Here is a 26760-nt window from a genome sequence, read left to right as displayed (position 1 = left end):
GTGAAAATCAGAGGGAGAGGAGTTAGCTGTCATTACCAGAAACTTTGTCCTGAGGCCCTAACATTTGTAAAGCACCTGCTCTGGTTGATGGAGGTAGTCCCAACACCAGCTTTCAGAAGGGACTAAAAATAAACTGTTTCCATTGCCACATTGTCTCAGTGGGCAGTATTCATTAGGTTCATGATGAATCTCCCTAAAGTTTGTATTTTTCATTATGTCTGTTTCATGCTAAGATTATTTTGATGTTTAAAAATGTTTGCTTCATGTTTACATACAGAATTTACATTAATTTTTCCTAAAATGATCTGTTTTTGTTTGGTTTTGTTTTAACAGGTTTTACCACTTCAGCAGAAAAAGAGGCTAAATTAGTCTATACCAGTTCTTCCTCTACTTCTTTCTCTGGTCCTGCTGCTACTCCTCTGCAGAAAATTCCCAACACCCATTTGTCATCTGTTATTACCACCTCTGACCTCTCACCAGGGCCAGGCCACCATTCTTCTTTATCTCAGATTCCTCCAGCTATCCCCAGCATGGCTCACCAGCCAGCAATTCTACTGAGCACAGTCCCTGGCAGTGCTTCTCCCTCCATCCATCCTGGGACACAGAACATACTGAGCCCCGCCGGCCTGCCGCACTGTCGATCAGGCAGTTACACCATTGGCCCCTTTTCCTCTTTCCAAAGTGCTGCGCACATCTATAGCCAGAAACTGTCTCGTCCCTCTTCAGCAAAGGCAGGTGAGTGAGAGAATGAAAGGCACTCCACAATGTCAGCTTCTCCCTAGCCCCAGTTAAAAAAGAATGCCATCTCTTCCCGTTGGCTTTTCTTTTGAAAGGTAAAGGGACGCAGGGTGCATAGTTCTGATGTGACTAAGGAAGAGTCTTGCATTTGGTCCAGTGGCACTCATTCACTGGTAAGAAAATGAAACAACTTCTTTTAGGTGCTGGGGGTAAAGAAATGAGTAAGACAAGGCTTCTATTTACTGGGAGCTTACAGCATAGTCAAGAGATAATTGTGATATTTGTCTTTTTACTGTTGAGTTGTAAGTGTTCTTTATATATTCTGGGTACAAGTCCCTTGCCAGATGCATGATTTAGAAGTATTTTCTCTCATTCTGTTGAGTATGTTTTTCCTAAGAATTTTATAGTTTAGGTCTTTTATCCATTTTGATATAATTTTTGTATATGGTGTGGCATAAAGGTCTTAACATCTCTTTTTTTGCATGTAGTTGTTCAGTTGTCCCAGCACCTTTTGTTGAAAGACTGTTATTTTCCTGTTGAATTGTCTTGGCACTCTTGTCAAAAATCATTTAATCTTAAGTGTAAGGGTTTACTTCTGGAGTCTCAGTTCTATTCCACTGATCTGTATATCTGCCCTTATGCGAGTACCACGTTGTCTTCATTACTATAGCATTGCAGTAAGTTTTGAAATCACCAAGGGTGATTCTTCCATCTTTGTTCTTCTTTTTCATATTGTTTAGGCTATTCTGGATCCCTTGCATTTTCGTATGAACCTTAGGATCAGCTTGTCAATTTTTGCAAAAATAGGCAGATGGGATTTTGATAGGGATTGTGTTGAATTTGTAGATTAGCGAGTATCTTAACTTTGGCCAGATTTTTAAACACCTGAGTAATATCCACGTTAAGGTGAGTTACAGTTAAGCTATGTTTTATAAGTAGCCAATCTATATGTCTTAATCATTGTCTGATTTCAAATGAAATGGATATAGTAATATGGAGCTTGAATCAGAGATATGAAAGGGTCTACTTTAATAAGTCATCATATGAATATGTACGTATATATGTATTAGTGCTAATTCTGAGTGATTATTCTTATGATTTAATCTTCTAAAATCAATAATAATTATGCTCTGGTTTAAATTTTTTCTCCCATGTGAGAGAAATTCAGTAAGGTCAGTGTCTCCAGTACCTTGTGGCTGTCATCAGAACTTCTTTTTTAAACCTTCCTTTTTTTCATACCTATCGCAGAGGAGGATAAGGAACGGAAGAAGCTAGTCAGTTCAAAAATATTTCCTAATTTCCGTTGTGATTTCTTTCTTGACCCATGGATTGCTTATAAGTATATTGTTTAATCTTCACATAGTTGGCATTCTCTATTTTTTGTGATTGCTTTTTAGCTTATTTCCACTGTGGTCAAAGAACATATTCTGAATGGCTTAAACAGTAGTAGACAACAATATATAGTTGGCAACAATATACTTGACAACAATAATATCCTATAAGTGATTGGAGTCAAATTTTTCTGTGGTCATTGAATAGTTTGGGGATGAGATTAAGATGTCATTTATTTATTTATTTTTTCGGTACGCGGGCCTCTCACTGTTGTGGCCTCTCCCCCTGCGGAGCACAGGCTCCGGACGCGCAGGCCCAGCGGCCATGGCTCACGGGCGCAGCCGCTCTGTGGCATGTGGGATCCTCCCAGACCGGGACACGAACACGTGTCCCCTGCATCGGCAGGCGGACTCCCAACCACTGCGCCACCAGGGAAGCCCAAGATGTTATTTTGAATTTAGACTTTTTCAAGATAAATATACAGTATCAAGTTTCAAAGGTCACCACTGAAAAAATTAAAATATGGAAATTTAAACATGTGGGAAGAAGAAAAATGGATCGGGTCGGGGGAAACACCCACAAACATAGAAGCACACAAGTGCAAAGCTTAGAAAATGCAAGAAATGGAAGCTTGAAAGATGGTAAACCAAGTCCTAATATATCAAGAATCAAATAAATATAAATGGGCTGAACTTGTTAGAAGAGTGTCAGATTGAATTTTTTAAAAATCTAACTGTATGTTGTTTACCAACGAAAGACATATATAAAGATAAGGACGTAGAATGGTTGAAAGTAAAAGGATGAAGAAAGAAATACCATGTAAATACCAACCAGAATAAAGGTGGTGCTAATATATGCTAACTTAATTTAGTATATATTAGCTTATATTAGGCTTTAAGAGAGGAAGTTTTCCTAACAGATACAGAGAGTAATTACATAAAACAGAAAGTTTAGTTCAGCAGAAAGATAAAACAGTTCTAAGTGCAGCTAACAAAATAACCTCCAAATAAATAAAACAAAAATTGATACAACTAATGAGGAATCTACAAATCTACTGTCTTAGTGGGAGATTTCCACATATTTCTGTCCAATACTAGTAGATACACAGATTTTGTAAATCAGCAAAGATAAAGACAATTTGAACAAGATGATAACTTTATCTATTGCTCATTCATAATACTCTGTACCCAATAATTAGAGAAAACACCTTCTCAAGCACACATGATACGTTTATAATAAACAGTCATGTCCTACATCATAAGACAACAGATTTCAGAGTTGGTATCATATGCAGCCACATTCTCTGTCCATACTGCAATTAAATTGAATGTCAACAGCAACGATACATAACAAATCCTTATATATTTAAAAATTTAAAAGAGTTCAGAGAAGAGATCATAATGGAAATAAATGTAAAACTATTAGAATTGAAAGACAGTGAAAAAACTTCATGTTCAGATGTGTGGAGAGCAATGAAAAACAGTATTTGGAGGGAAATTTACTGCCTTAAATACTTATATTTGAAAAGAAGAAAGGCTAAAAATTAATGTGCTAAATATCTATTTCAGATGTTATAAAAACAGCAATATTACAAATCTAAATAAAGGAGAAAGAGAGATAAGAGTAAAGATAAAAATCAAAGACAAGAGTAAAAATTACAGAATTCAAAAATAAGGTACCGTAGAGAAAATATTGGAGCCAAAATTTCTTTGAAGAGCCTAAGAAGGTGGACAAACCTCTGGTGAGACCGATCAGGAAAAGAGAGAAGATATGGATAAATAATGTAAGGAATGAAAAGCAGACAGAAAATACAAATTTAGCATAGGTGACAAAAATATTAGAATACTGTTAACCACTTTATTCCAATAAAATTGAAAACCTATGCAAAGTGGATAATGCCTACAAAAGTAAGTAAAATTGGTTCAAGAAGATGAAGAGGGACTTCCCTGGTGGTCCAGTGGTTAAGACTCTGCATTCCCAATGCAGGGGGTCCGGGTTCGATCCCTGGTCAGGGAACTAGATCCCTCATGCATGCCGCAACTAAGAGCCTGCATGCTGCAACTAAAAAGATCCTGCACACAGCAACGAAGATCCCGCGTGCCCCGACTAAGACCTGGCTCAGCCAAATAAATAATAAATAAATAAAATTTTTTTTAAGAAAAGAAAAAATTTATTAAAAAAAAAAGATGAAGAAAGCCTGAATGGTCCTATAACTATTAAAATAAGTTATACAGTAGTTAAAAAATCTCACAAAGAAAACTTGAGGCCCAGATGGTTTTATAGATAAGTTTTGACAATCTTTCAAGGGAAGGATAATTCCAATCTTAAACTCTTCTAGAGCATGGAAAAAGAGACAACAGTAATAACTCTGTGTGGCTAGTTTAATCTTGATAACAAAACCAATTAAGGACAGTATTAGAGAGGGAAATTATAGATCAGCTTCATTTATGAACACCAATGCAAAAATTCTAATCAAAATATGAGCCAGCCACATCTAGCAATATATGAGAGAGATTAGATCCCATGAACAAGTTTATCCAAGGAATACAGAAGGGGGTTAACAGAAAATCTATAAATGTCGTTTGTCACATCAGCAGATTGAAGGAGAAAAACTGTATTTATCCTCTTAGTAGATGCAGAAAAAGAATTTGGTAAAATTCTGTACTCGTTCATGATAATAACTCTCAGCATACTAGGAAGAGAAGGAAACCCTCTTTATTGAAAATGGGTGTCTGCCAAAATCTCACAAGAGATATCAGTGTAAATGGGGAAATGTCGAAAGCATTCCTTCTAAGGTTAAGAGCAAGAAGAGGATGCCCACTGACATTTCTTCTACTCAGTGTTTTACTGGAGGTCAAGAGCCAGTATAATAAAACAAGAAAAAGAAATTAAAAGCATAAGGATCAAAAGGGAGGAAATAAAATTTATTTATTTGCAGATAATACATTATCTACATAGAAAACTGAAAATAAGCTACAGATACACTTGTGGCATTAAGTGCATTCACATTGTTGTACAACCACATCACCAAGAGAACAACATGCATAAAAATGATAAGCTATCTAGGGATAAATTTAGGAAAGACTTTTATAAGGAAATTTTATAAGACTTCGTTTAGAGACAGAGAAAACCTAAATAAATGAATAAATAGGATGTGCATGGATAGGAAGACTTAATATCATAAATGTTTCAGTTCTCATCAAATTGATCTCTGGATTCAATACAGGTTCCAACCAAAATCTCAAGTTTTGTTGTTGTACTTGACAAGCCAATTCTAAAATGATAATGGATAGGCAAAAGACCAAGGATAGTGAGAACTCACTGAAGAAGAGAAAAGGGTGGAGGAGTATCTTATTAAGAATATAAAGATATGATCATTAAGAAAATATAGTATCTGAAAAGGTACAAAGTGACCAGTGGAGCAGAATAGAAAGTTGGAAGCAATCATACAGATAGATGAAAGTTTGATATATGACAGATGGCATTGCAGATAGTGGAAAAGGATGCATTTCTCAATAAATGGTGCTGGGATAATTGGTTATCCATACAGGAAGAAAAGTGAAATTAGATCTCAGCCTCCTACTATCCATGTAATCAATTTCAGGTGCAAAACTTTAAACTTCTAGAATAGAATAAGGGAGACCATCTTTAACACCTTATTGTAGGAAACAAAAGTAAAAACATAAGCAAGATTCCTTCAGTAAGAAAAAGACAACCCAATAGTGGTATCAGAAAAGAGGTAACATGTGCTCAACATCATTATTAATCAGATGAATATAAATGAAGAATGCAGTGAGATTTTACACCCTCTTAAAAGAGGGAAGAATTAGGATACTTGACAGTACTAAGTGTTGGAGGGGATGTGGGTCAGCAGGAGTGCTTATATTTTGTGGCAATGTACACATACATTTGAAAATTCACATAAATTTGAAAATTGTTGTTATCACATACATTTGAAAATTCACATACATTTGAAAATTCACATACATTTGAAAATTGTTTTTATCACATAAATTTGAAAGTTCACATAAATTTGAAAATTGTTGTTATCACATGCATTTGAAAATTCACATACTCTGTGACTCAACTCCTAGCTGTATACACAAGAGAAGTTCTTCCGCATGTGCACCAGGACATGTATGCAAGAGTGTTCACAACTGCACTGTTTATAATAGCGATAAGCTTGAAATAGCCAAAATAGCCATTAATGAGGGAATAGAAAAATAAGTTGTAATGTATTTCCAAAATGGAATACCAAGCAGCAGATAAAGTTAATCAATTTCAGCTATACTTAGAAAGGATAAATCTCAGAAGTATGGTATTGAGTAACAAAAGCAAGTCCCAGGAAATTACTACGATAGATACCATTTTTATAGAGCTCAAAAACAAACGAAATTAACTGTATTTTGTTTAAGTATGCAAACACACACAGAAACAAAGAATAAAACTATATTTAAAAAAAAAGAAGGGGGTGAATGATAAGGGAAGATTAAGGATGAAGAGGAACACATGGGTTGATAATGTGACTCTTGAGTTGGGTAGTCAGTTCATTATAATATGTTTTATAACTTCTACATCAATTGTAAATAGTATTTGGTATGTGTCAAATAACATAATAAACATGAAAAAATATAGATTTTTTAAAAAGTAGTGTCACCAAATTGTATATACAGAATGATCGTGGTTATATAAGCATTAATAAGACAGAAAGGAAACACATTAAAGTGTTTCCAGTTTTCTGGGTTTTTAATATTTTTTCAATGGGTTGTGTGACTTTTATCATAGAAAAAATATTAACCTTGATTTTATATTAAGTAATTTCATTGTGCCAGAATTTCAGTGCTCGGAAATAATGGAATTCTGCGATATTATAGTTGAAAGAAGAAAATAGAAGTCTGAAAGGAAAATCAATTGAAATTTTATAATATAGGATTATTGCTGTTTTTCCAAATATACTGTTTTGCTTTTGTCCTTCTTTCCTTTTTGAGCTCTGTAAGGAGGACTGTGCACGATTTGACAGTGTGTGCCGTAAACTACTGACAAGTACAGTCACATAACAAGGAAAACAAGAACTATAATGAGTTTCAAGGCTACACATTTTTTATTCATTGATTCTAGGATCAATTATTCCCCACTACATATGATGAAAATTCTTTTTTTGTGAAGGATTCATAGTATGCAAAAACACAGTAATAAATGCAGGTAACAATTTGGTGGTAGGAAGAGTTTCTAGAGTATGGTAAGGATTTCGTTTTACTTTTGTGAGCATCTGAGGATAGTTTACTGCTCCTTATGTTGTCAGAGATCCCTAGGAGTCAGTAAAGTATCTGTTGGCTGAGATTTTGCTGTCATCATCCTAAGTTTTTCAGGGCTTTTTTCCTAAGTGGATGAAAACTTTTCTTTTTTAGCAGGTTCATGCCATCCAAACAAGCAGCATTCAGGAGTAGCCAAAACACAGAAGGAGGGAGAAGATGGTTCCTCATACAGCAGACGGTACAACCCAAGTACGGTTACAGCTGAACTTCAGCGGCTAGCTGAGAAGCAGGCAGCAAGGCAGTATTCTCCATCCACTCACGTCAGTGTCCTCACCCAGCAGGTATGGATAGTTCGGGGTGCCAGAGAGTTCTTTGGATCACTGGATAGGGTTAACTACAGGGTACTCTGTCCTTCCCTGTCTTTACTAATGCCCATATGCTGTTGCTTGTTGAATGAATATTAGTTGGTTTCAAGCTAAAGAATAAAAGCATTCCTTCAGCTTTAAAGAAAGGGTTTCTGTCACAGGTATTGCAAACTTAAGTGTGCTGCTAGCTATGATGTACTTACTTCATGGATAAATAGACTTGAATGTTCAGCTGTAAATGCACTTTTAAAGGATCTTTAAAAATAACTTATTTCTCTGGTAAAATTTTCCAGTGAGTTCTAGTCTTATAAATCTTTTTACCAGAATGCCATAACATTACCTTTTACTTTTTTTTACTTTTTTTTTTTTTTTTTTTTTTTACTGCCTTTCATCTCATGATGTCAGGATCTTTTCTGGGCACTGATTAATGAATTTCAATACACCCTCATCCAACACATATCGTCCTCACATTTTACAGATGGGGGAAACTGGGGCTGAAATGAGTGATGTAGTCAAGGTCACCCGGCAAGCTTGATGGATACCAGGATTTTGACTTTGTTGTATATATACTGACAAGCTTACAACACAGTGAAGTTAGATGAACCTTTTAAGAACTTTGGGATTCTTTTTGCCCTTCTTGATGATTATCCCCATGGTATTTAACTGGAAGTAGAAGCCATGTTTTTTTCCCTTTCCTTAATGCAAACGGCATCAAAGTCCTCCAAAGGAATTATTCTGATTTAACTCCACAGTTATATTTTGCTATATCTTTGTGGTGTCATGTCCCTTAACTGGTGGCAACTCTCTAGTGATAATTGAGTCTAGGAAAAAGTGAAGCTGTAGATTACTTCAAGTGCATGTTAAAAGTAGGCAACATACTGCTCCCTGGTGGTGCCCTACTTCTCTGTGTAAAATTCTGGACCACAATTCAAAGTAAGCCTTAGCTTTACTTCAGCCTCATCCCAGAGTGTGAGGTTGTAATTAATTTTCTTTTTCAAATCCCTGATAGTTTGAAGGGAGTAGATAAGGAAGTCTAATGTGAATTAGGAAGTGAAGAATCTTATACGGTAGTGTTGAGACTTGAAGGGAGTTAATAGTTAGATTTTAGTGACAGAATGATGGGAAAAGGAAACGGAATATCATGGCCATGGTAGAATGGGAAGGAAGTGTGAAATGTGAAGTGGCTATGAGGAAGGGAGAGGGCCAATGATCTGCTACACTTTTTTCAGTGGGTCACTGACTAGAGTATATGTTCCAATTTTTAATGAGCAGCTAGAAGCACCAAGACATTAAGAAATTTTCTTTGCAATTATAGTAAAAAACATAGCCAGTGTTAGTGTTTACCTATTTTCACCTCCTATCATTTGGTAGACAGCAAAGCTTGCCAAAATGAGGGGATCCTGATCCTTTGGGAATCCAAGGTGATTGTATCCTTACTGGAAAGTCATTCCCCTTCAGTCTGTCTCATCTAAGAAGAATTTCAGTGCCAGTGAATTAAAATTCCATCAGACTTCTCTTCATAGAGATCTGAACTCGCCATTAGATGTCAGTCTTAACTTTTAGAGCCTTGGTAATAAATAGGGTGGTTAATCCTTGGTGCAATACTGAGGGAGGGACTGTAGTATGTAATAAGCAGGGTGCAGTAGTGGGAAAAGGGCTGGATTAGCCATATAAAGACCTGCTTTCTTCTACCACTTACTAGCTGTGTGATCGTGGGCAATTCACTCAACTTCCATTAACCTCAGGGTCTCTATTTGTTGATGAGGAAAATACAACAGGGTCATGAGGATAGTATGCAGAAACCTTTCTGTAAAGTCTGAATGCCATATATTGATACTTGGAAAAGATTGCTATTTCAACCGTAAAAGGCTTTTAATAATAAATGGTTTCTAATTTGATTTGAAATCAGTTTTTGGATAAAATACTGTGTTACCGAAATGAATGTTGTTATTGAAAAGCTCAAGTATGTGTTATTTGTGTTATTTCCCCTTGGAGAAAGTAGTTCCTTAATTTGGAATTTGGGAAATTCTTCTATTGTTCTTTTTCTGGTAAATAATAACATGTTATAATGGCTTAATAAGGGCCCTGGGACGTCTGTTTACTGGCCATTTCCTTTTACTCCTAGCTGTGTTTGAAAGAAAGTGCCTTGGTTCCTTACTCACTGAGGCAAGTGGTAAGGTGTCTGTAGTCCTGGTGAGAGGCAGGCATCCAGACAGAACGTGCTGAAAGCTCTGCTCTCCTCTCTGGGCTTGGAGTGTGAAACCTTCAACTCAGCTCCACCAGAAATAACTCTGTGTCCAGTAGTCACTTTAAATGTTTTTTATTTCCTCTTACCTGTGATTATTTCCTTATTTTCAATTCCTATTTTGCGTTTTCTTTTTTTCCACATATCCAATAGGGTTAATGAAGATTTTCTTTCCCCCTTCCCTTTTTTTGATAGGATATATTTATTCATTCTGTTGTTTTATTGTTTGTTAATTGGTTATCTTCTTGTTTTATCTCTGCTTAACTTCCTTCCTTCTGTTTTCTCTAGCTTTATTTTGTTATTTCCTCCCAGTTTCTTGAGTTGGGTACTTCATTTATTTTCACTCATGTCTTGTTTTTTATTATATTTAAAGCTATGGATTTTCCTTTGAGTATTGCTTTCATTATATGCCATAAACCCTGATATATCTTTACATTGCTTTTCTGGGCAAAGTGTTAAGAGACCTTCCACTAAATAAGGTATGCTGATTTTAAATTATTTGTGCTATTTTGGAAGATGAGTATAAAAACCCTGAAATTTGGGACTTCCCTGGTGACCCAGCAGTTGGGACTCTGTGCTTCCACCACAGGGGGTGTGGGTTTGATCCCTGGTCGCGGGGAACTAAGATCCCGCATGCCACACAGTGTGGCCAAAAAAAAATGAAATTTGAGGGAATTTCTGAAAAATCACTTTATTTTGTCTATGATTTCAACTACTTGCTCATGAAAGCTTTTAGTGGCATTCTCCATAGAACTTTTTATTCAAATGTATCCTTTTAATTTGTTCATTCAAAAACATTTTATTACGCTCTTGAGAGTGTTCCAGGCCTTGGTACTAAGCCACAGGGATGATATAAGACATAGACCTCTGGGGCTTCCCTGGTGGCACAGTGGTTGAGAGTCTGCCTGCTAATGCAGGGGACACGGGTTCAAGCCCTGGTCTGGGAAGATCCCACATGCCGCGGAGCAACTGGGCCCGTGAGCCACAATTACTCAGCCTGCGCGTCTGGAGCCTGTGCTCCGCAAAAAGAGAGGCCGCGACAGTGAGAGGCCCACGTACCGCGGTGAAGAGTGGCCCCCGCTTGCCACAGCTAGAAAAAGCCGTTACACAGAAACGAAGACCCAACACAACCATAAATAAATTAATTAATTAAAAAAAAAAAAGACATAGACCTCAGCGTGAAATAACTCACAATCTGGTAAGGGTGACAGCCACATAAACATATGATAGTACTAGCATGGCATCTGCAGAGGTGTTTCTAGGGAATAACAAAACCACCAAAGGGTATCTAACCCAGCCTTGGGTGGGAGTGGGAAGGCCATAGCAGCCTTCTTGAAAGAGATTACACCTACACCGAATCTTAAGTGTAGGCTGGTGGGTGGCAGAAGAAGGGTAGGGCAGGCTCCAAAATAAGCTAGCATGTGTGTATGTGGGGAAACAGAAAGCTGGTGGTTAGTGGTGTTGGAGGATAGGGAGCAGCTGGGATGGAAGCTGGAGGAGAAGACACGGGCTGATTCAAGGAGAGCTTTGAATGCCCTGTGAAGGAACTCGCTCTTTATCTAATAGATGACCAGGAGCCACAGAGACAAATGGGCCTTGCCTTTTAGCTGCATCACTTAGGTAGCTGGGAGGAGGATGGATTGCAGGATGAAGCAATGCCATCCCCTTTTCCTCCCTGCTCTCTGTTGAAGATGCTGAGGAGCAGTGAATTAGCCAGAAGAAAAGAAGCAAAGTACTCTGACAACCCCAAAATTTGATAATAAAGCTTGAAGTTCCCTGAATTTCCATTAGAGGCTAGATTCTTATGAATTTGTATGGCTAAAAACAGAACCTCATTTATCTTGCAATTACTTTTACTCTTTCTGCTACGATTTAACTTTATTTATAGGCTAGAACATATGAGAATATTGAAATTTCCCTGCCACACGAAGTGGCCACCGTGGCCACTTTGGAAGTGTTTGCATATGCTGGAAATAGAGAGACACGTGTTCTTAACATATGATTATTCAACAAATACCTAACAAATCTGAGCAGAGAGCAGGTCAAATTTAGTTCTTTCCCTTGGCACGTGAGAAGCTGGTTATCTCTGGGGACTGGAATCCTTTGGAAATCATACATCCCTGAAAGCAGGGTTTTCTAGAAGCGTCTTTCTCTTGTGGGGGAGAGTGCTATGGTAGCTGAGGTGGGTTGGCGTAGAGCTTGAGTGTGAGGTCTCACTATCTCTGCCTCATCCAGTGCCGGGAGAGGTGTGCTTTAAAACTGTAGCCCTCTGCACGCACAGAAGTAGCCCTTTGTGGTCACTGCTGTCAGCGAACAGGAGAATGTGGCGAAGTAACCCAGCTCTGCGGTGAGGAGAGGGAGAGGAGAGGGAGCCCTGGCCTGTCTGTGCGGGCCAGTGTGAGATTGCAGGACCCAGCTATCATTAGGAGCAGCGCCAGCTCTTCCAGCCTGGGAGTTTAATCAAAGGAATAACAGCAGACCACCCAGGCGAGGGCTCCGATGCTTGCGCATGTGCTGTGTCAGGCTCTGTTCCCAGGCCAGCCGGTGCCCGGGATGTGGCCAGGCCTCCTGGAAATGTGCTGACAGATACATAGGAGGGAGGAGATGCTTTTTGCTTCTCACATTTTTCATTTAGAGGGCGAGTGGGAAAGAAAACCGTTCAATTTCTTTCCCCTTTTGCTCCTTACCCTGATACTTTTCTGCCTAGTCCTAGAGGAGGGCATATGTTGAGGTAGAGAATGTTTGCTTACACTGCTTACTCATTCACTCGCACTCATTCCTATACAAAGGAATTCTTGTATCATTTCTTCTGCTTCAGCGGTTACCATTGTGATCATGCTCATTTCGTCAGGGTCCACAGTGGACCTGAGTCAATCTCAGTTTCAGAAATATCAATTTGAAGTTGAAACTGGCAGAGAGGAAGCTAAGTTTTTTGAAATGGTTACAGTTTTCTAGGATTGGAGCCAGTGGCCCCCAGTTTATCACAAGCTTGGGCATTTGGCACTGGAGACTGTCTTCCTGCCTCCTCAGTGTATCTGGACACATTTGAACTACTGTACATTTGTGTTCTGATTTTGTAGTTTTTTTCCCCAAGTCTAGCTTCTTTGGTTCTGTATTTTTCTGGGTAGAAAAATTGTACTTCTTTGTATTATATACATTACTTTTTCCCATGTCTAGAAACAGAAAAGGGTAAATAGAAAAAGCAGAAGCTCTTGAGTCATCGAGACCTTGGACAAGTTATCTAACTTCCCTGTGCCTTGATTTTCTTCTCTGTCGAGTGGGGTAACTTTAGCATCAAGATGAATTCTCCTGCATCTCTGTGCCTCCCTGCTCTAGGTTCTAGCTCCAATTGATCCTATCTAATTCCCTAGCTCTTCTATGTCTTTTTAGGCTTTAAACCCCCGGTTTTCCTTAGGTCCTTGGCCTACTGATGGTCTCTTACTCTAAAATAACCTTTCTTTTCTCTTACTGTATCGACCAACTCTCTCTCAAAGTCACTGATGACCTTGGAATTGCCAACTTCAGTCACCTATTTTTAATCCTTACTCTCTTTTTTAGCACATGACACTATTATTGACTGCCTCCTACGTGAAAACTTCCCTTAGCTTCTCCAGCCTTCAGTAAGTCCTCTGAGAGCTCATCCTCTACTTACCCCCGAAAAACTAGATACCAGTTTCAACATTTTTAAAAAGCCACTGGTATAGAGACCTGAAATATAGAAACTGACACCAGCAGAGTCTCTCTGATTAAAGAAGGGGGTTGATGCCTGGGCATCTGCTTCTCGCTGCTCTTCATAGGTATCTTCCAACATGCCTCTGAATTCCAGAGCTCAACCGAACTTCTTTCCTCTCTATAGTCTCCCCTTGGGTAAACTTTCTCTTCCCATAGCTTCATCTAGTGCTGTTCTGCAGATTTCTCCCAAATATGCATCTTTAGTTTGAACCTGTTTGCTGAGTGTCATGTCCAAATTTCCAACTGCCTGCTAGACATTTCCACCTGACTGTATTACAAGGATCCAAAATATTCAACATATTTTAAACATGCTTTGAAAATATTCAAAAAATATTCAACATATCTAAAACCTATTTGTTCTTCTTCCCTTTTCCCCTTTGTATTAGTGACACTGCAGTTCTCCTAGGGAGTTAGGTGTGGAGCCTTTGATTTCTCATCATCTCTCTTTGCTTCTTCATTCTCCCTACGTCCAGGCAGTTGCCAGTTCTCATTGATTCTGACTCTATAATGTCTCTGATATATATCTTCTCTGTTTCACTTTCACATCTACTGTCCTGCTTAAGGACTTAATTATGTCTTGACTGGACATCTACAATTACCTCCTAAGTGGTCTCCTGGCCATTCTCCTCTGTTCTCCCTAGTCTTTGCTCTAAAGGAATCTTTCTAAATCACCAGTCTGATAATGATACTCCTCTGCTCAGGAATCTCAAAGGGGCTTCCTGTTATCTTCAAGGTGAAGCCCCAGCTATTGAATATTATTCAAAGCCTTTGTGTGGAATCTGGCTCCAGGCTATTTCTCCAGCCTCTCTCCTTCCCATCACATATGTTTTTGTGCAGCTCACCCAGAATTTCTCTCAGTCTCCATGCTTAGTTTGAGCTATCTTCTCATGGGAAACGTTCCCCAGTCACCATATCTAACTGTTTGCATTTGTCCAGGCTCAACAAAGGTGCCACTTCACTTGTACACATGACATTTTACTTGCCATACAGCTATCTCCTTTAGTGGACAGTGAGCTCTTTGGAGGCAGTGTCCTTTGCTGCCTCAGAACCTGACTCACAGGTAGTACTCAGTAAATGTGCTGATTCTACGGGACTGTAAGGTACTTGATTAAAGATGGGGAGATGAGGGGCTTCCCTGGTGGCGCAGTGGTTGAGAGTCCGCCTGCCGATGCAGGGGACACGGGTTCATGCCCCAGTCCGGGAAGATCCCACATGCCGTGGAGCAGCTGGGCCCGTGAGTCATGGCCGCTGAGCCTGCGCGTCCGGAGCCTGTGCTCCGCAATGGGAGAGGCCACAACAGTGAGAGGCCCGCATACCACTAAAAAAAAAAAAAAAAAAAAAAAAAAGATGGGGAGGAGGTGACCATGTCCATTTTTTCACCAGTTTTTTCCAGCGTGGTATATAGTGTGTATTCAACACACATTTTTTAAAATAAATAAGTGAAAGAAGAACCCCCTGCTGCCCTAGCCAGAAGTCATCTTTCCATTGTCTATGTCCCTTTGGCCCTTCATTAGTCACTCTCTATAATAAATCTGTTATTGTTATTTTATGTCTCTTCTTTCCTGTTGAGTTATAAACTATGTGATGGCTGTTCTTTCTAACCCATCACCCAGCACAGCAACCTTGCCCTTGGTAGGCACTTATCACATGCTTGCTGACTTGAAAAGAATTTCTCTTCTGTGTTATGTTGGTTTTTATGTTCTTTTTAAAAACTATTCCTCTTCCATTTTTTTTGCTGACAATGCTGCACCTGCCCTTCATAATAAAGCAGCTGACATTAGTTGAATGTCTGCTTTGTACTGGGCACTGTGCTAAATACTTTATATGCATTATCTCTTTAACCTTATGAAGTAGATACTTAATTTTTTTTTACAGGTGAAGAAAATAGCCGAAAGGATAAGTGACTCTGCTAAGGTCACATAAATGCCAAGTAACCGCACCAGGACTCAAACCCAAGTCTCTTTGACTTCACACTCTTTCCATCAGTGTTTTTCTGTCTCTTCCTGTTTGAAACAGGACTCTCACCCCTCATCAGACTACAGTGATGGAGCTTAACACTGCTGTAGAGTCGTAGCCAAGCCAGCAGATTATTTTGTAGTGAAGTCAACTTCAACACTGTGCAGCCTTCTTAATCCCCAGGGTTGCAGTGGGAATGGATCTATTTATCGTGGTGGTGGCAGCCCCTATCGACTCAAAAACTGAACGTATAAATTGGAAGCGCTCGAAAGGGATGTGGCCATCTTGTAAGGTTTTCCAAGAATATCTTTGGCAATTCTTGATCTGGTACTCTTTGTAGATTTTGGAACACCAAGTGTCTATATGCGTATGTATATCATGTAAATGACAACGTTCAAGAGAGCGGGAAGGTACGACAGGAGAACTTACTGCTAATGTAGCAGAACTGCAGACATTCCTTGCTTTTCCTAACCCCTTTAAAAATGTGATTAATGTTATAACTCTTATCTCCCGGTGATTGGAGTGTAAATTTCTTGAGGTTCACTTTATCAGTATCCAAGAATTTATAAAGGAGTTGAAGCTGCCTTAAAACATGTTGGTTGTTGTGACTGTTGATTTAATACCTGCTCAGGAAGTGCCCTTGGAAGAATGGTTAAAAAGTAGCTGTTTAAGGATGATTCTTTTCATGTTCTTGATTGAATATATTCTCTAATATTTATCCAGTGATGAAAATCGTGTAATAAGTACAGATCTGGCACTTTGGGTTTTCATTTTCTTTTTTCTTGAGTGAAACAGGTCTTGGTCCACTGGTGTTTTTTATTCAAGGATTGCCTCACATGGTAAAAACAAGTCAGGCAGGACTAGCCACTGCATTTCCCTATTCCAAATCATTCAGGGCCCTGTGGTCACGGGAATGAAAGTTCCACGACAGGCTCGGCTGATCCCATCATATTCTGATGAGCCTTCATATATGAGTGACACAGAGAACGTTGTTCTCAAGATGATATTGGTGTAGTTCTGAGTACAGTATGAATACAGATTTAGAAAAATTTATCTCCACATCAGTGATATGAAGTTATTTTTAACCTTTTTTGGAGTCAGAGTTCCCTTCGAGTATTGAATGGAGGCTATAATTTTTCTCCTGAAAAAAATATGCACCCACACTTAGAGATGTGCATTAATTTCAGAGGGTTCATAGACACTCCCTTCCCCTCCAACTTGACTCCCTCTTGATGCCCTATGGGCCCATGGTCTCCAAGTTAAGAACTTCTGAAAACTTTTAGGTAGCATGTGGTCATTAATATCAGTAATTTCGCCAAAAATGATCACTCCAAATTTGTGATTATGTTTGCTTAACACCTTCTTTGTATATTTCAGTGATAACCCCTTCTAGGCCATAATCTCCATGAAGGCAAGGATTTTTGTAATTTAAAAAAATTGTTCTCAATTCTCAAAAGAATGCCACAGAGTGTCTGATAAATATTTGTTGGATTAATGAAATAATCTTGTGGAACCCCATCTCTAGACCTCATCAGACAAGACTTATTTAAGATTTTATGGACCATGCTATAATGAGGAGAGTGAGCTGTGCCAAGATTGTTAGCTGCACTGGGAATGCCATGCCACTGATTTGCTCACGTGTTAAGCGGTTACCAAGTCTTTAATGTTGAATTTCCATCTCCATTTTGATAAATAAGATACATGAAATTTGCAAACTGCCTTAGTGAACCTGAGGTTCCCTAAGCGAATCTCAAAAAGGGTGTTAGCCCTTTGCAGTTTCAGTGCCAAGAAGAAACAGATATAGTATATTCATTGTGTAGACAAGGAACAAAATCTGTACGTCTAAGCTATTATTTCACTCATTTGAGAACTTTGCCCCAAACTTCAAGACCAGGCAGAAATCATCTCTAAAATTATGCAGGGCGATATAGCAAGAACAACACTTATCCCTCAGTCTAGTCACTGATTATTTCATTTCCCCTTATTCCAAAGCAGTCCTTCCCTTGTGGTATTTGTAAAAAGAGGTAATTTGGAACCTTTAATTTCCTTGCTAACCTTCCAGTGACATGAATCACTTCTCTACTCACTGGTGAAACTAGCTACTAGCTGGAGATTGAGGGGTGTGTGTGTGTGTGTGTGTGTGTGTGTGTGTGTGTGTGTGTGTGTGTGTGTGTGTGTGTGTGTGTGTGTGTGTGTGTGTGTGTGTGTGTCTTTGGGACTAGATGAGACCCACTTCATTTATATAAATGCTTTTGTGCCTACTGGGTAAACTCTAGGGGTACAATGGAATAAGATACAGTCCCTGTCCTAAAGGAGCATGTAATCTGTGGGGCAAGGTAGGCGAATAAACCTGTAATTATAATACAGTGCAAAACATGGCATGAAGCTTTTCAACTCTACCATTATGTTCTTTTTTTTTTCTTTCTTTCTTTTTTGCGGTATGCAGGCCTCTCACTGTTGTGGCCTCTCCCGTTGCGGAGCACAGGCTCCAGACGCGCAGGCTCAGCAGCCATGGCTCACGGGCACAGCCGCTCCGCGGCATGTGGGATCTTCCCGGACCGGGGCACGAACCCGTGTCCCCTGTATCAGCAGGCGGACTCTCAACCACTGTGCCGCCAGGGAAGCCCTACCATTATGTTCTTGAAGCAGTGTAGTGGCAAGGATCCTTTACAGCTGAGGGAGCTCTTTCGTGAAAAATAAATCTAACATTAGGAAGTAAAGCACAAGATGGTAGCAACAAGATTTCAGGATACCGCTGTGCTGAAGTGGTGTGAAAGACCTTCCTAGGGCTAATGATGAAACACCAATTAAGCCTCTCATTTTTCAATTTCCAGGTTGGGAATAATTCCTGCCCCTCCTGGCATAGCTGTAACTCTATGTGCTGCTTGTGTTTTCCCAAGCAGCAATGATACACCTTGGTACTGTGTTAAGAAAGGTAAAAGTCATGTGAAAATCCATAAGCCCCAGTCAGAGAAGGGTTTTTGCCACTACATTTGTAGACATACCGTAGAAATGCAGAATCCTGGGTTCTGCTGTGAGTGGAGAGTATCTTGTCCTTGAGGGACTGATGGCACACGCATACACAGAGGTAGATGCTGGTTCATGTTGCTCTGGCGGAGGACTCGGTATCACAGTGGATACCGGCATCTTATTTTTTTCATTAACCCGTGTTGTCTTTTCAGATATATACTAAAACCTCACCATCCTTAAATGTCAGTTTGTTTGGTTTTGTTGTTCCATGGTAGATCTAGAAGTTACTGCACGTGTGGTCGTTAAACACTGATTGAGAGAGAACGGTGGCCGGAATCCAGATTCTATAGCCGCTAACTTGAGGGTCAGGAGAAGATGCCCAAAGAGGATCCTCCAGGACCAAGCTTCTCTTAATTACTATAAGATTTTTGGCCCCAAACTCCTGAGTGGAATTCCTAGCTTTGTTGACGTGGGCTAGATGATCCAATGTCTTCTTCTGCCAGGCCTCAAGCCTAGACTGAAGCCATCAAGTCAGCCTCGTGGGCACTTCCCCCCCACCCAGGCCCACCCACCAGTCTTGATCCTCAAACCATTTTACTGTTGAAGAGAGGCATGGAAAGATAAATCTAAGGAAAGGTGTATTTTCCCATGAGGCCCTAGAATAAAGCTGTCCTAAGATGCCCACTCTTTGGCCTTCCGTTCTTAAATGGCAGGCAGTGCCACCTTGCCTTGCCAGCCGCTTGGGAAGATGTAATACAAAAGAGGGCTGATCCAGAAAGAAAACATGAAGAATGAATACATGAACTTGAGAGCTTTTATCATCATACTCCGAACGCAGTTCGAAGGCCCAGCACTCTTCTTCAGCCTCGGGGGAAATGAGGAGAGACCATCAAGAGTGTGTCCTGCGTCCCAGCCTTATTATCTCTCACCTGACTGTGGTGACTCTCAACTAGATGTCTCTGCTTCCACCACAATGCCGACATAGCACTACATAGCTTACTGCCGTCTACTAGATGGAGAGCAGAATGAGTGGCAAGGTCTGTTCCTGTCTTCCATTACTCTAAATGTTAGCCAAATTAGAGTGCTTTCTGTTTCTCAGACATTCTTCCTGCTTATCTGGCTCTGATTTTTACTCCACCTTTTCTTTTCCCCTAGGAACCACTACCATTCCACCAGCCCCATACCAGGCCTACTACCTATCCTTTTAGGCCCGGTTCAATTGCCGCCTTTGAATTTCCGTAACACTTTTTTTTTCTTTTTTTTTTTTGTGTGTGTGGTACGCGGGCCCCTCACTGCTGTGGCCTCTCCCAATGCGGAGCACAGGCTCCGGACACGCAGGCTCAGCGGCCATGGCTCACGGGCCCAGCCGCTCCACAGCATGTGGGATCTTCCCGGACCAGGGCACAAACCTGTGTCCCCTGCATCGGCAGGCGGACTCTCAACCACTGCACCACCAGGGAAGCCCTCCTTAACACTTTTATTATGGCAATTATCATATTCTGGAGGCCTTTAATATTGCTATTTGTCTAGGTGTCTGTCTCACTAGATTACCAATTCCTTCATGGCTTAGGGGCAAAGGCCACATTTTAGTACCCATTCTCTTAGGACTTTACCCAAGGCTTTGCCCATGATCAGCAATATGTAAATATTTATTGAATTATCTTTGAGTTCTGGACTTCATTCGAGCATTCAGGACCGTAGCATTTCTAGAGCGTGCGCCAGTAGAGCAATAGTGATTTAGTTAGGCCTGACCCTGGATCCTCTTTGGACACCAAAAGGTTATGTATCTGGGTGGGTGGTGGGTATATTCTGGGAAGCCATCAGGGCAATACTATCATATTTTAATTATAGCACTGGCAGCAGCGCTACTTTTAGCAAACAGCAGTAACAAGCAGTAACACTTGGGCGGGCCAGCCACCGGAAATTGGCCTCCCCCTCTGTGTTTCTTCTACCCCCTCTTTCAATCCATCACCTGTATTTATTCCTGCTGTAATTTAAACACCTGTCTAGATGGAATGCGTGCAATGTGTCCCTACCCCACACATTCAGATATTTGCTCACCTGCCTTATTCGGAAGGTTGGCTCTAAAATAAACAGAGTTTTGGTACTAAAAGAAAAAAATGCACTGAGGTCACCGTGGCAGTGGACATGAGGAAGGGAATGGGAGTGGTACCTCTGGAGAAGCCGCTCCAGGAGAGAGGGAGCAGAAAGGAAAGAGGAGGAGGAGAGCAAGGGGTGAAACATCTCCCAGCAGCCCCTAAGGCTTAGGCCGTGATACAAGCTGGTGGCTAGATTTTCCCACAGACCCTCATTCATTTAGCTAAACAACTAGAGAAAGGCAGGGGTGGAAGAATATTTAACAAGCTGGTTGTTAGGAGGCTTAAATGTCTTGGTTTATTATTTTTTTTAATAGATCTTTATTGGACTATACTTCACAATACTGTTAGTTTCTGTTGCACAACAAAGCGAACCAACCATGTGCATACACATGTCCCCATGTCCCCTCTCTGTTGAGCCTCCCTCCCACCATCCCTATCCCACCCCTCTAGGTGGTCACAAAGCACTGAGCCGATCTCCCTGTGCTGTGCTGCTGCTTCCCACCAGCCAGCTATTTTACATTAGGTAGTGTATGTATGTCCATGCTACTCTCCCTTCGCCCCAGCTTTGCCCTCCCACCCCTTGTCCTCAAGTCCATTTTCTATGTCTGTCTCTTTATTCCTGCCTTGCAACTAGGTTCTTCAGTACCATTTTTTTTTTATTCCATATATACGTGTTAGCAATGGCCATTATCAAAAAATCTACAAACAATAAATGCTGGAAAGGGTGTGATGAAAAGGGAACCCTCCTGCACTGTTGGTGGGAATGTAAATTGATACGACCACTATGGAAAACAGTATGGATGTTCCTTAAAAAACTCAAAATAGAAGTACCCTATGACCCAGCAATTCCACTACTGGGCATATACCCTGAGAAAACCGTAATTCAAAAAGAGACGTGTACCACAATGTTCATTGCAGCACTATTTACAGTAACCAGGATATGGAAGCAACCTAAATGCCCACTGACAAATGAATGGATAAAGATGTGGCACATATATACAATGGAATATTACTCAGCCATAAAAGGAAACGAAATTGAGTTATTTGTAGTGAGGTGGATGGACCTAGAGTCTGTCATACAGAGAGTGAAGTAAGTCAGAAAGAGAATGTCTTGATTTATTTTTAATGACCACTATTTCTCATGGCAGCATAGTGAGTAGACCTGAAATTTTAGAAGCTTGTCCTAAACTGTTTTATCCACTTTTGCATCCTTGGCATATTTAACAATTATTCATATTAATGTTTGAACATCCAAATAGCAATGAGAAATAGTAAAACCTCAAAGTTCTTGATAGAATTATTATCTCTACGTCTTCCTGTTGGTTGTTTTAATATCTTGTTCCTCACTCTGTTCCGGCATTTCTGCTAGTTTTTAGAAGATCCCCTGAGCTTTATGGAGGAGAAGCATTGGAAGGTTTTTCTTTCCTGTTCTTTCCTTTCCTTTCCTACCATCCCCTGTAGCAAGTGCTTCTCATACTTTAAGATGCATATGAATTACCTGTGGCTCTTGTCAAATGCAGATTTCTGTTCACTGGGGCTGAGGCTGGATTGAGTCTGCATTTTTAACAAGCTCACAGGTAAGTGCAGATGCTGCTGGTCCCCAGACAGAATAGTAAGTTCAGGTTCAAAGGTATGAGGCAGTGGGAGTAACACAGTGGTTAAAACTACAAGATTGGGAGGTTTTGTATCAGGCAGGCCAGGAATTGAAACTAGGGGCTGACACAATTATTTGTTCTTGAGCAAGGTTTTTACCTCTTAAACTCAGTTTCCCCATCTATAAATGAGGGCAGTAATTGTACCTAACAGATCTGTCTTGAAGATTGAGTTAATTGCTTAGAACAATGCCTGGCAAAAACAAAGTGTTCATTAAATTTAGCCATCATTAGTGCTAATATGACTTTGTTGTTATTATTACTGTTATTGTAGTGGAACCTGAGAGATTTCATATTTGCTAAAAAATTAATTATGGCAGAACATTTTAGAGGTCCAAACATAGACTTATAAAATTCTTATAGGCAACATAAAGATGTTGATATCCATTATCAGTAAGGCATGTTCTTCAACTCAATAATTAAAATGAGTTTTAGTTAAGTATCCCATCTTCCAGACCCCTTTGTGACCAAGGCATAAATTCATGAGTTGCCCAGCCTAGATTTAGTAGCATAGTCTCTGATTATTAGCCCAGAGAAGCCAACTGGCCCAGTGGCGACACCCTCTACCTTAATAGCCTAATACTCTTAACTAAAACGATGAGCCTCTGTTTTGGCACTGGCGCTGTGTCTTTATGTGCTGTGAGCCTGTCTTTTTAAAAAAATTCTCCAGCGGTGAAATGTTAACCATTGTTGCAAATCAGGTATACATAAATGCCATTTTCCATTTTCTCTTCATCTGTTCAAAGCTGGTTTTATTATGTTATCTGGAGAAATGTAGGTGGACAGAGAAGCAGAGGCAGCCTGGTGACAGGAATAGTCATCATCCTTCTGTCCTGTTAAGGAAGAAACCTCCAGGTGTGAACTCTAACTGGCTTGTAGAGTGTCTTAAGATCTGTCCAATGCTGGGAGATTAGCCCTGCCCTTTGGTCTTTCCTAGTAAAGACAAGGTGCTGCTAGGGCCAAAATTGATGCTCTGGTCCATTTTAGTTCAGTGACTTCTTCTGCCTATTCTAGAAAAAACTGAGAAGCTGAAAGGAAGGACCAGAGGCATTCTTAATTCATTTAATCTAGAGATAATTTGCTTAGACTGAACTTTAGCCAGGCATAAATCTGTACCCATAAAATTCAGTCAGATCTGGTTGAGGCTCTAGAGCTGTGCTGTCTTTTAAGGTGGCCACTACCTTCATGTGGCTTTTTAAATTTAAGTTAAAGTCTAAAACCCAGTTCCTCAGTCACAGTCACATTGCAAGTGCATAATAGTCACCTGTGGCTAGTGGCTACTGTATTGGGCAGTGCAGATTATAGAACATTTCAATCACAATTGTTAATGGATGATGGATTCCATCCATTTCTATTGGGTAGTGCTGCTCTAGAACAAGGATTGAAAGTACTTGTCTCCCCTGTCAGTTCTGATTGTTTAGTGACAGCTGCCCGGAGGACTGTGTAAAAAAGACTCTGAGGCCATATCTAAGTGAGCCCCAAATTGTTTGATTATTCATTAGCAATGTATGTCCTAGGAAGACAGAGCTGGGTGGAATGGAGGTAGTTCTGGGCTAGGCACTGAGTGTCTTCTAGACAAAACCACAGAAGTAAGAGTAGAATATTTTAGAGGGTCTGGTTGTTATTATTTAATAGAGATAGGTTACTTTTCTTTTGGCCGCGCTGGGTCTTTGTTGCTGCGTTCGGGCTTTTCTCTCCTTGCAAGGCATGGGCTCTAGGTGCACTGGCTTAAGTAGTTGCGGCACGCGGGCCCTAGAGGGCAGGCTCAGTAGTTGTGGTTCACAGGTTTAGTTGCTCCACAGCACGTGGGAGCTTCCTGGACCAGGCATAGAACCCACGTCCCCTGCCTTGGCAGGCTAATTCTTAACCACTGTGCCACCAGGGAAGTCCCGGTTACTTTTTTCTTTTTTTAAAGTTAAAACATTTTATTTTGCTCCTACTCTATGGGCGGTACTATGGTTTTTATATAATAAATGTTCCTATTGTGGCATCCCAGTTAGAAAATTTTGTACATAAGAGTACTGTTGATTTTAGCAAGTGAGTGCATATGTGAATCTCTGGATTCGTTATCTGCTGCTCAAAAAGTGCACTATGAAAGGTAGAAGATCTGTGTAAACATGCCTGGCATCTGGCAGCTGAACTTGGTAACATAAAGTCTAGCAAAACTTTATTATTCAAATGTATAATGTATTACTGAAAAGAACTACTTTTCATAATCCACTGAGATGCATTATCCAAGAGGATGCTAAAGGTGATAGTAAGCTGCCATTTCCCAGGCATATGTCATGTGAGGGGCACTTAGTGCTGTGGCCGATAATACATATGATCCCTGTATTTCCAGAGAGACTTAATTTATCCCCCCACACCCGCCATCCCCCTTCGTGTCCATACGATTCTTCTCTACATCTGTGTCTCTATTTCTGCCTCGCAAACTGGTTCATCTGTACCATTTTTCTAGATTCCACGTATCTGCGTTAATATTCGATATTTGTTTTTCTCTTTCTGACTTACTTCACTCTGTATGACAGTCTCTAGGTCCATCCACGTATCTACAAATGACCCAGTTTTGTTCCTTTTTATGGCTGGGTAACATTCCATTGTATATATGTACCACATCTTCTTTATCCATTCGTCTGCTGATGGACATTTAGGTTGCTTCCATGACCTGGCTTTTGTAAATAGTGCTGCAATGAACATTGAGATGCATGTGTCTTTCTGAAGTATGGTTTTCTCTGGGTATATGCCCAGTCGTGGGATTGCTGGGTTATACGGTAATTCTATTTTTAGTTTTTTAAGAAACCTCCATACTGTTCTCCATAGTGGCTGTATCAATTTACATTCCCACCAACAGTGCAGGAGGGTTCCCTTTTCTCTACACCCTCTCCAGCATTTCTTGTTTGTAGATTTTCTGATGATGCCCATTCTAACTGGTGTGAGGTGATACCTCACTGTAGTTTTGATTTGCATTTCTCTAATAATTAGTTACATTGAGCAGCTTTTCATGTGCTTCTTGGCCATCTGTATGTCTTCCTTGGAGAAATGTCTGTTAAGGTCTTCTGCCCATTTTTGATTGGGGTGTTTGTTTTTTTAATATTGAGATTTAGTAGCATAGTCTCTGATTATTAGCCCAGAGAAGCCAACTGGCCCGGTGGTGACACCCTCTACCTTAATAGCCTAATACTCCTAACTAAAACGATGAGCCTCTGTTTTGGCACTGGCGCTGTGTCTTTATGTGCTGTGAGCCTGTCTTTTTAAAAAAATTCTCCAGCGGTGAAATGTTAACCATTGTTGCAAATCAGGTATAAATAAATTCCATTTTCCATTTTCTCTTCATCTGTTCAAAGCTGGTTTTGTTATGTTTTATTATGTTATCTGGAGAAATGTAGGTGGACAGAGAAGCAGAGGCAGCCTGGTGACAGGAATATTTTCTCCCTTTCTGAGGGTTGTCTTTTCATCTTGTTTATAGTTTCCTTTGCTGTGCAAAAGCTTTTAAGTTTCATTAGGTCCCATTTCTTTATTTTTGTTTTTATTTTCATTACTCTAGGATGTGGGTCAAAAAAGATCTTGCTGTGATTTATGTCAAAGAGTGTTCTTCCTGTGTTTTCCCCTAAGAGTTTCATAGTGTCCGGTCTTACATTTAGATCTTTAATCCATGTTGAGTTTCTTTTTGTGTTTGGTGTTAGGGAGTGTCCTAATTTCATACTTTTACATGTAGCTGTCCAGTTTTCCCAGCACCACTTATTGAAGAGACTGTCTTTTCTCCATTGTATATCCTTGCCTCCTTTGTCATAGCTTAGTTGACCATAGGCGTGTGGGTTTATCTCTGGGCTTTCTATCTTGTTCCATTGATCTATATTTCTGTTTTTGTGCCAGTAGCATATTGTCTTGATTACTGTAGCTTTGTCATATAGTCTGAAGTCACGGAGTCTGATTCCTCCATCTCCGTTTTTTTCCCTCAAGATTGCTTTGGCTCTTCGGGGTCTTTTCTGTCTCTGTACAAAATTTAAGATTTTTTGTTCTAGTTCTGTAAAAAAATGCCATTGGTAATTTGATAGGGATTGCACTGAATCTGTAGATTGCTTTGGGTAGTAGAGTCATTTTCACAATATTGCTTCTTCCAATCCAATAACATGGTAGATGTCTCCATCTGTTTGTGTCATCTTTGATTTCTTTCATCAGTGTTTTATAGTTTTCTGAGTACAGGTCTTTTACCTCCTTAGGTAGGTTTATGCCTAGGTATTTTATTCTTTTTGTTGCAATGGTGAATGGGATCATTTCCATAATTTCTCTTTCTGATCTTTTTGTTGTTAGTGTATAGGAATGCAAGAGATTTCTGTGCATTAATTTTGTATCGTACAACTTTACCAAATTCATTGATTAGCTCTAGTAGTTTTCTGGTGACATCTTAGGTCTCTC

General features: G+C 40.0%; 1 protein-coding gene across 6 annotated transcripts in view; it reads left to right on the top strand.

Moving 5' to 3' along the window:
* Positions 1-26760, top strand: part of TTLL5 (tubulin tyrosine ligase like 5) — a 308457-nt gene that overhangs the window by 125013 nt on the left and 156684 nt on the right. For 4 of the 6 annotated variants that reach the window (XM_060133277.1, XM_060133455.1, XM_060133193.1 and 1 more), the window contains 2 exons: positions 334-735; positions 7479-7666. In XM_060133277.1, the coding sequence (XP_059989260.1) occupies positions 334-735; positions 7479-7666 (590 nt within the window). The remainder of the gene's footprint in view (positions 1-333; positions 736-7478; positions 7667-26760) is intronic. The other 2 variants (XM_060133541.1, XM_060133363.1) reach the window with 1 other exon arrangement.

The sequence above is a fragment of the Lagenorhynchus albirostris genome, chromosome 1 (assembly GCF_949774975.1).
Source record: "Lagenorhynchus albirostris chromosome 1, mLagAlb1.1, whole genome shotgun sequence".
Classification (NCBI taxonomy): Eukaryota; Metazoa; Chordata; class Mammalia; order Artiodactyla; family Delphinidae; genus Lagenorhynchus; species Lagenorhynchus albirostris.
The sequence above is the reverse complement of the archived record's forward strand: the minus strand, read 5'-3'. Positions and strand labels throughout refer to the sequence as shown.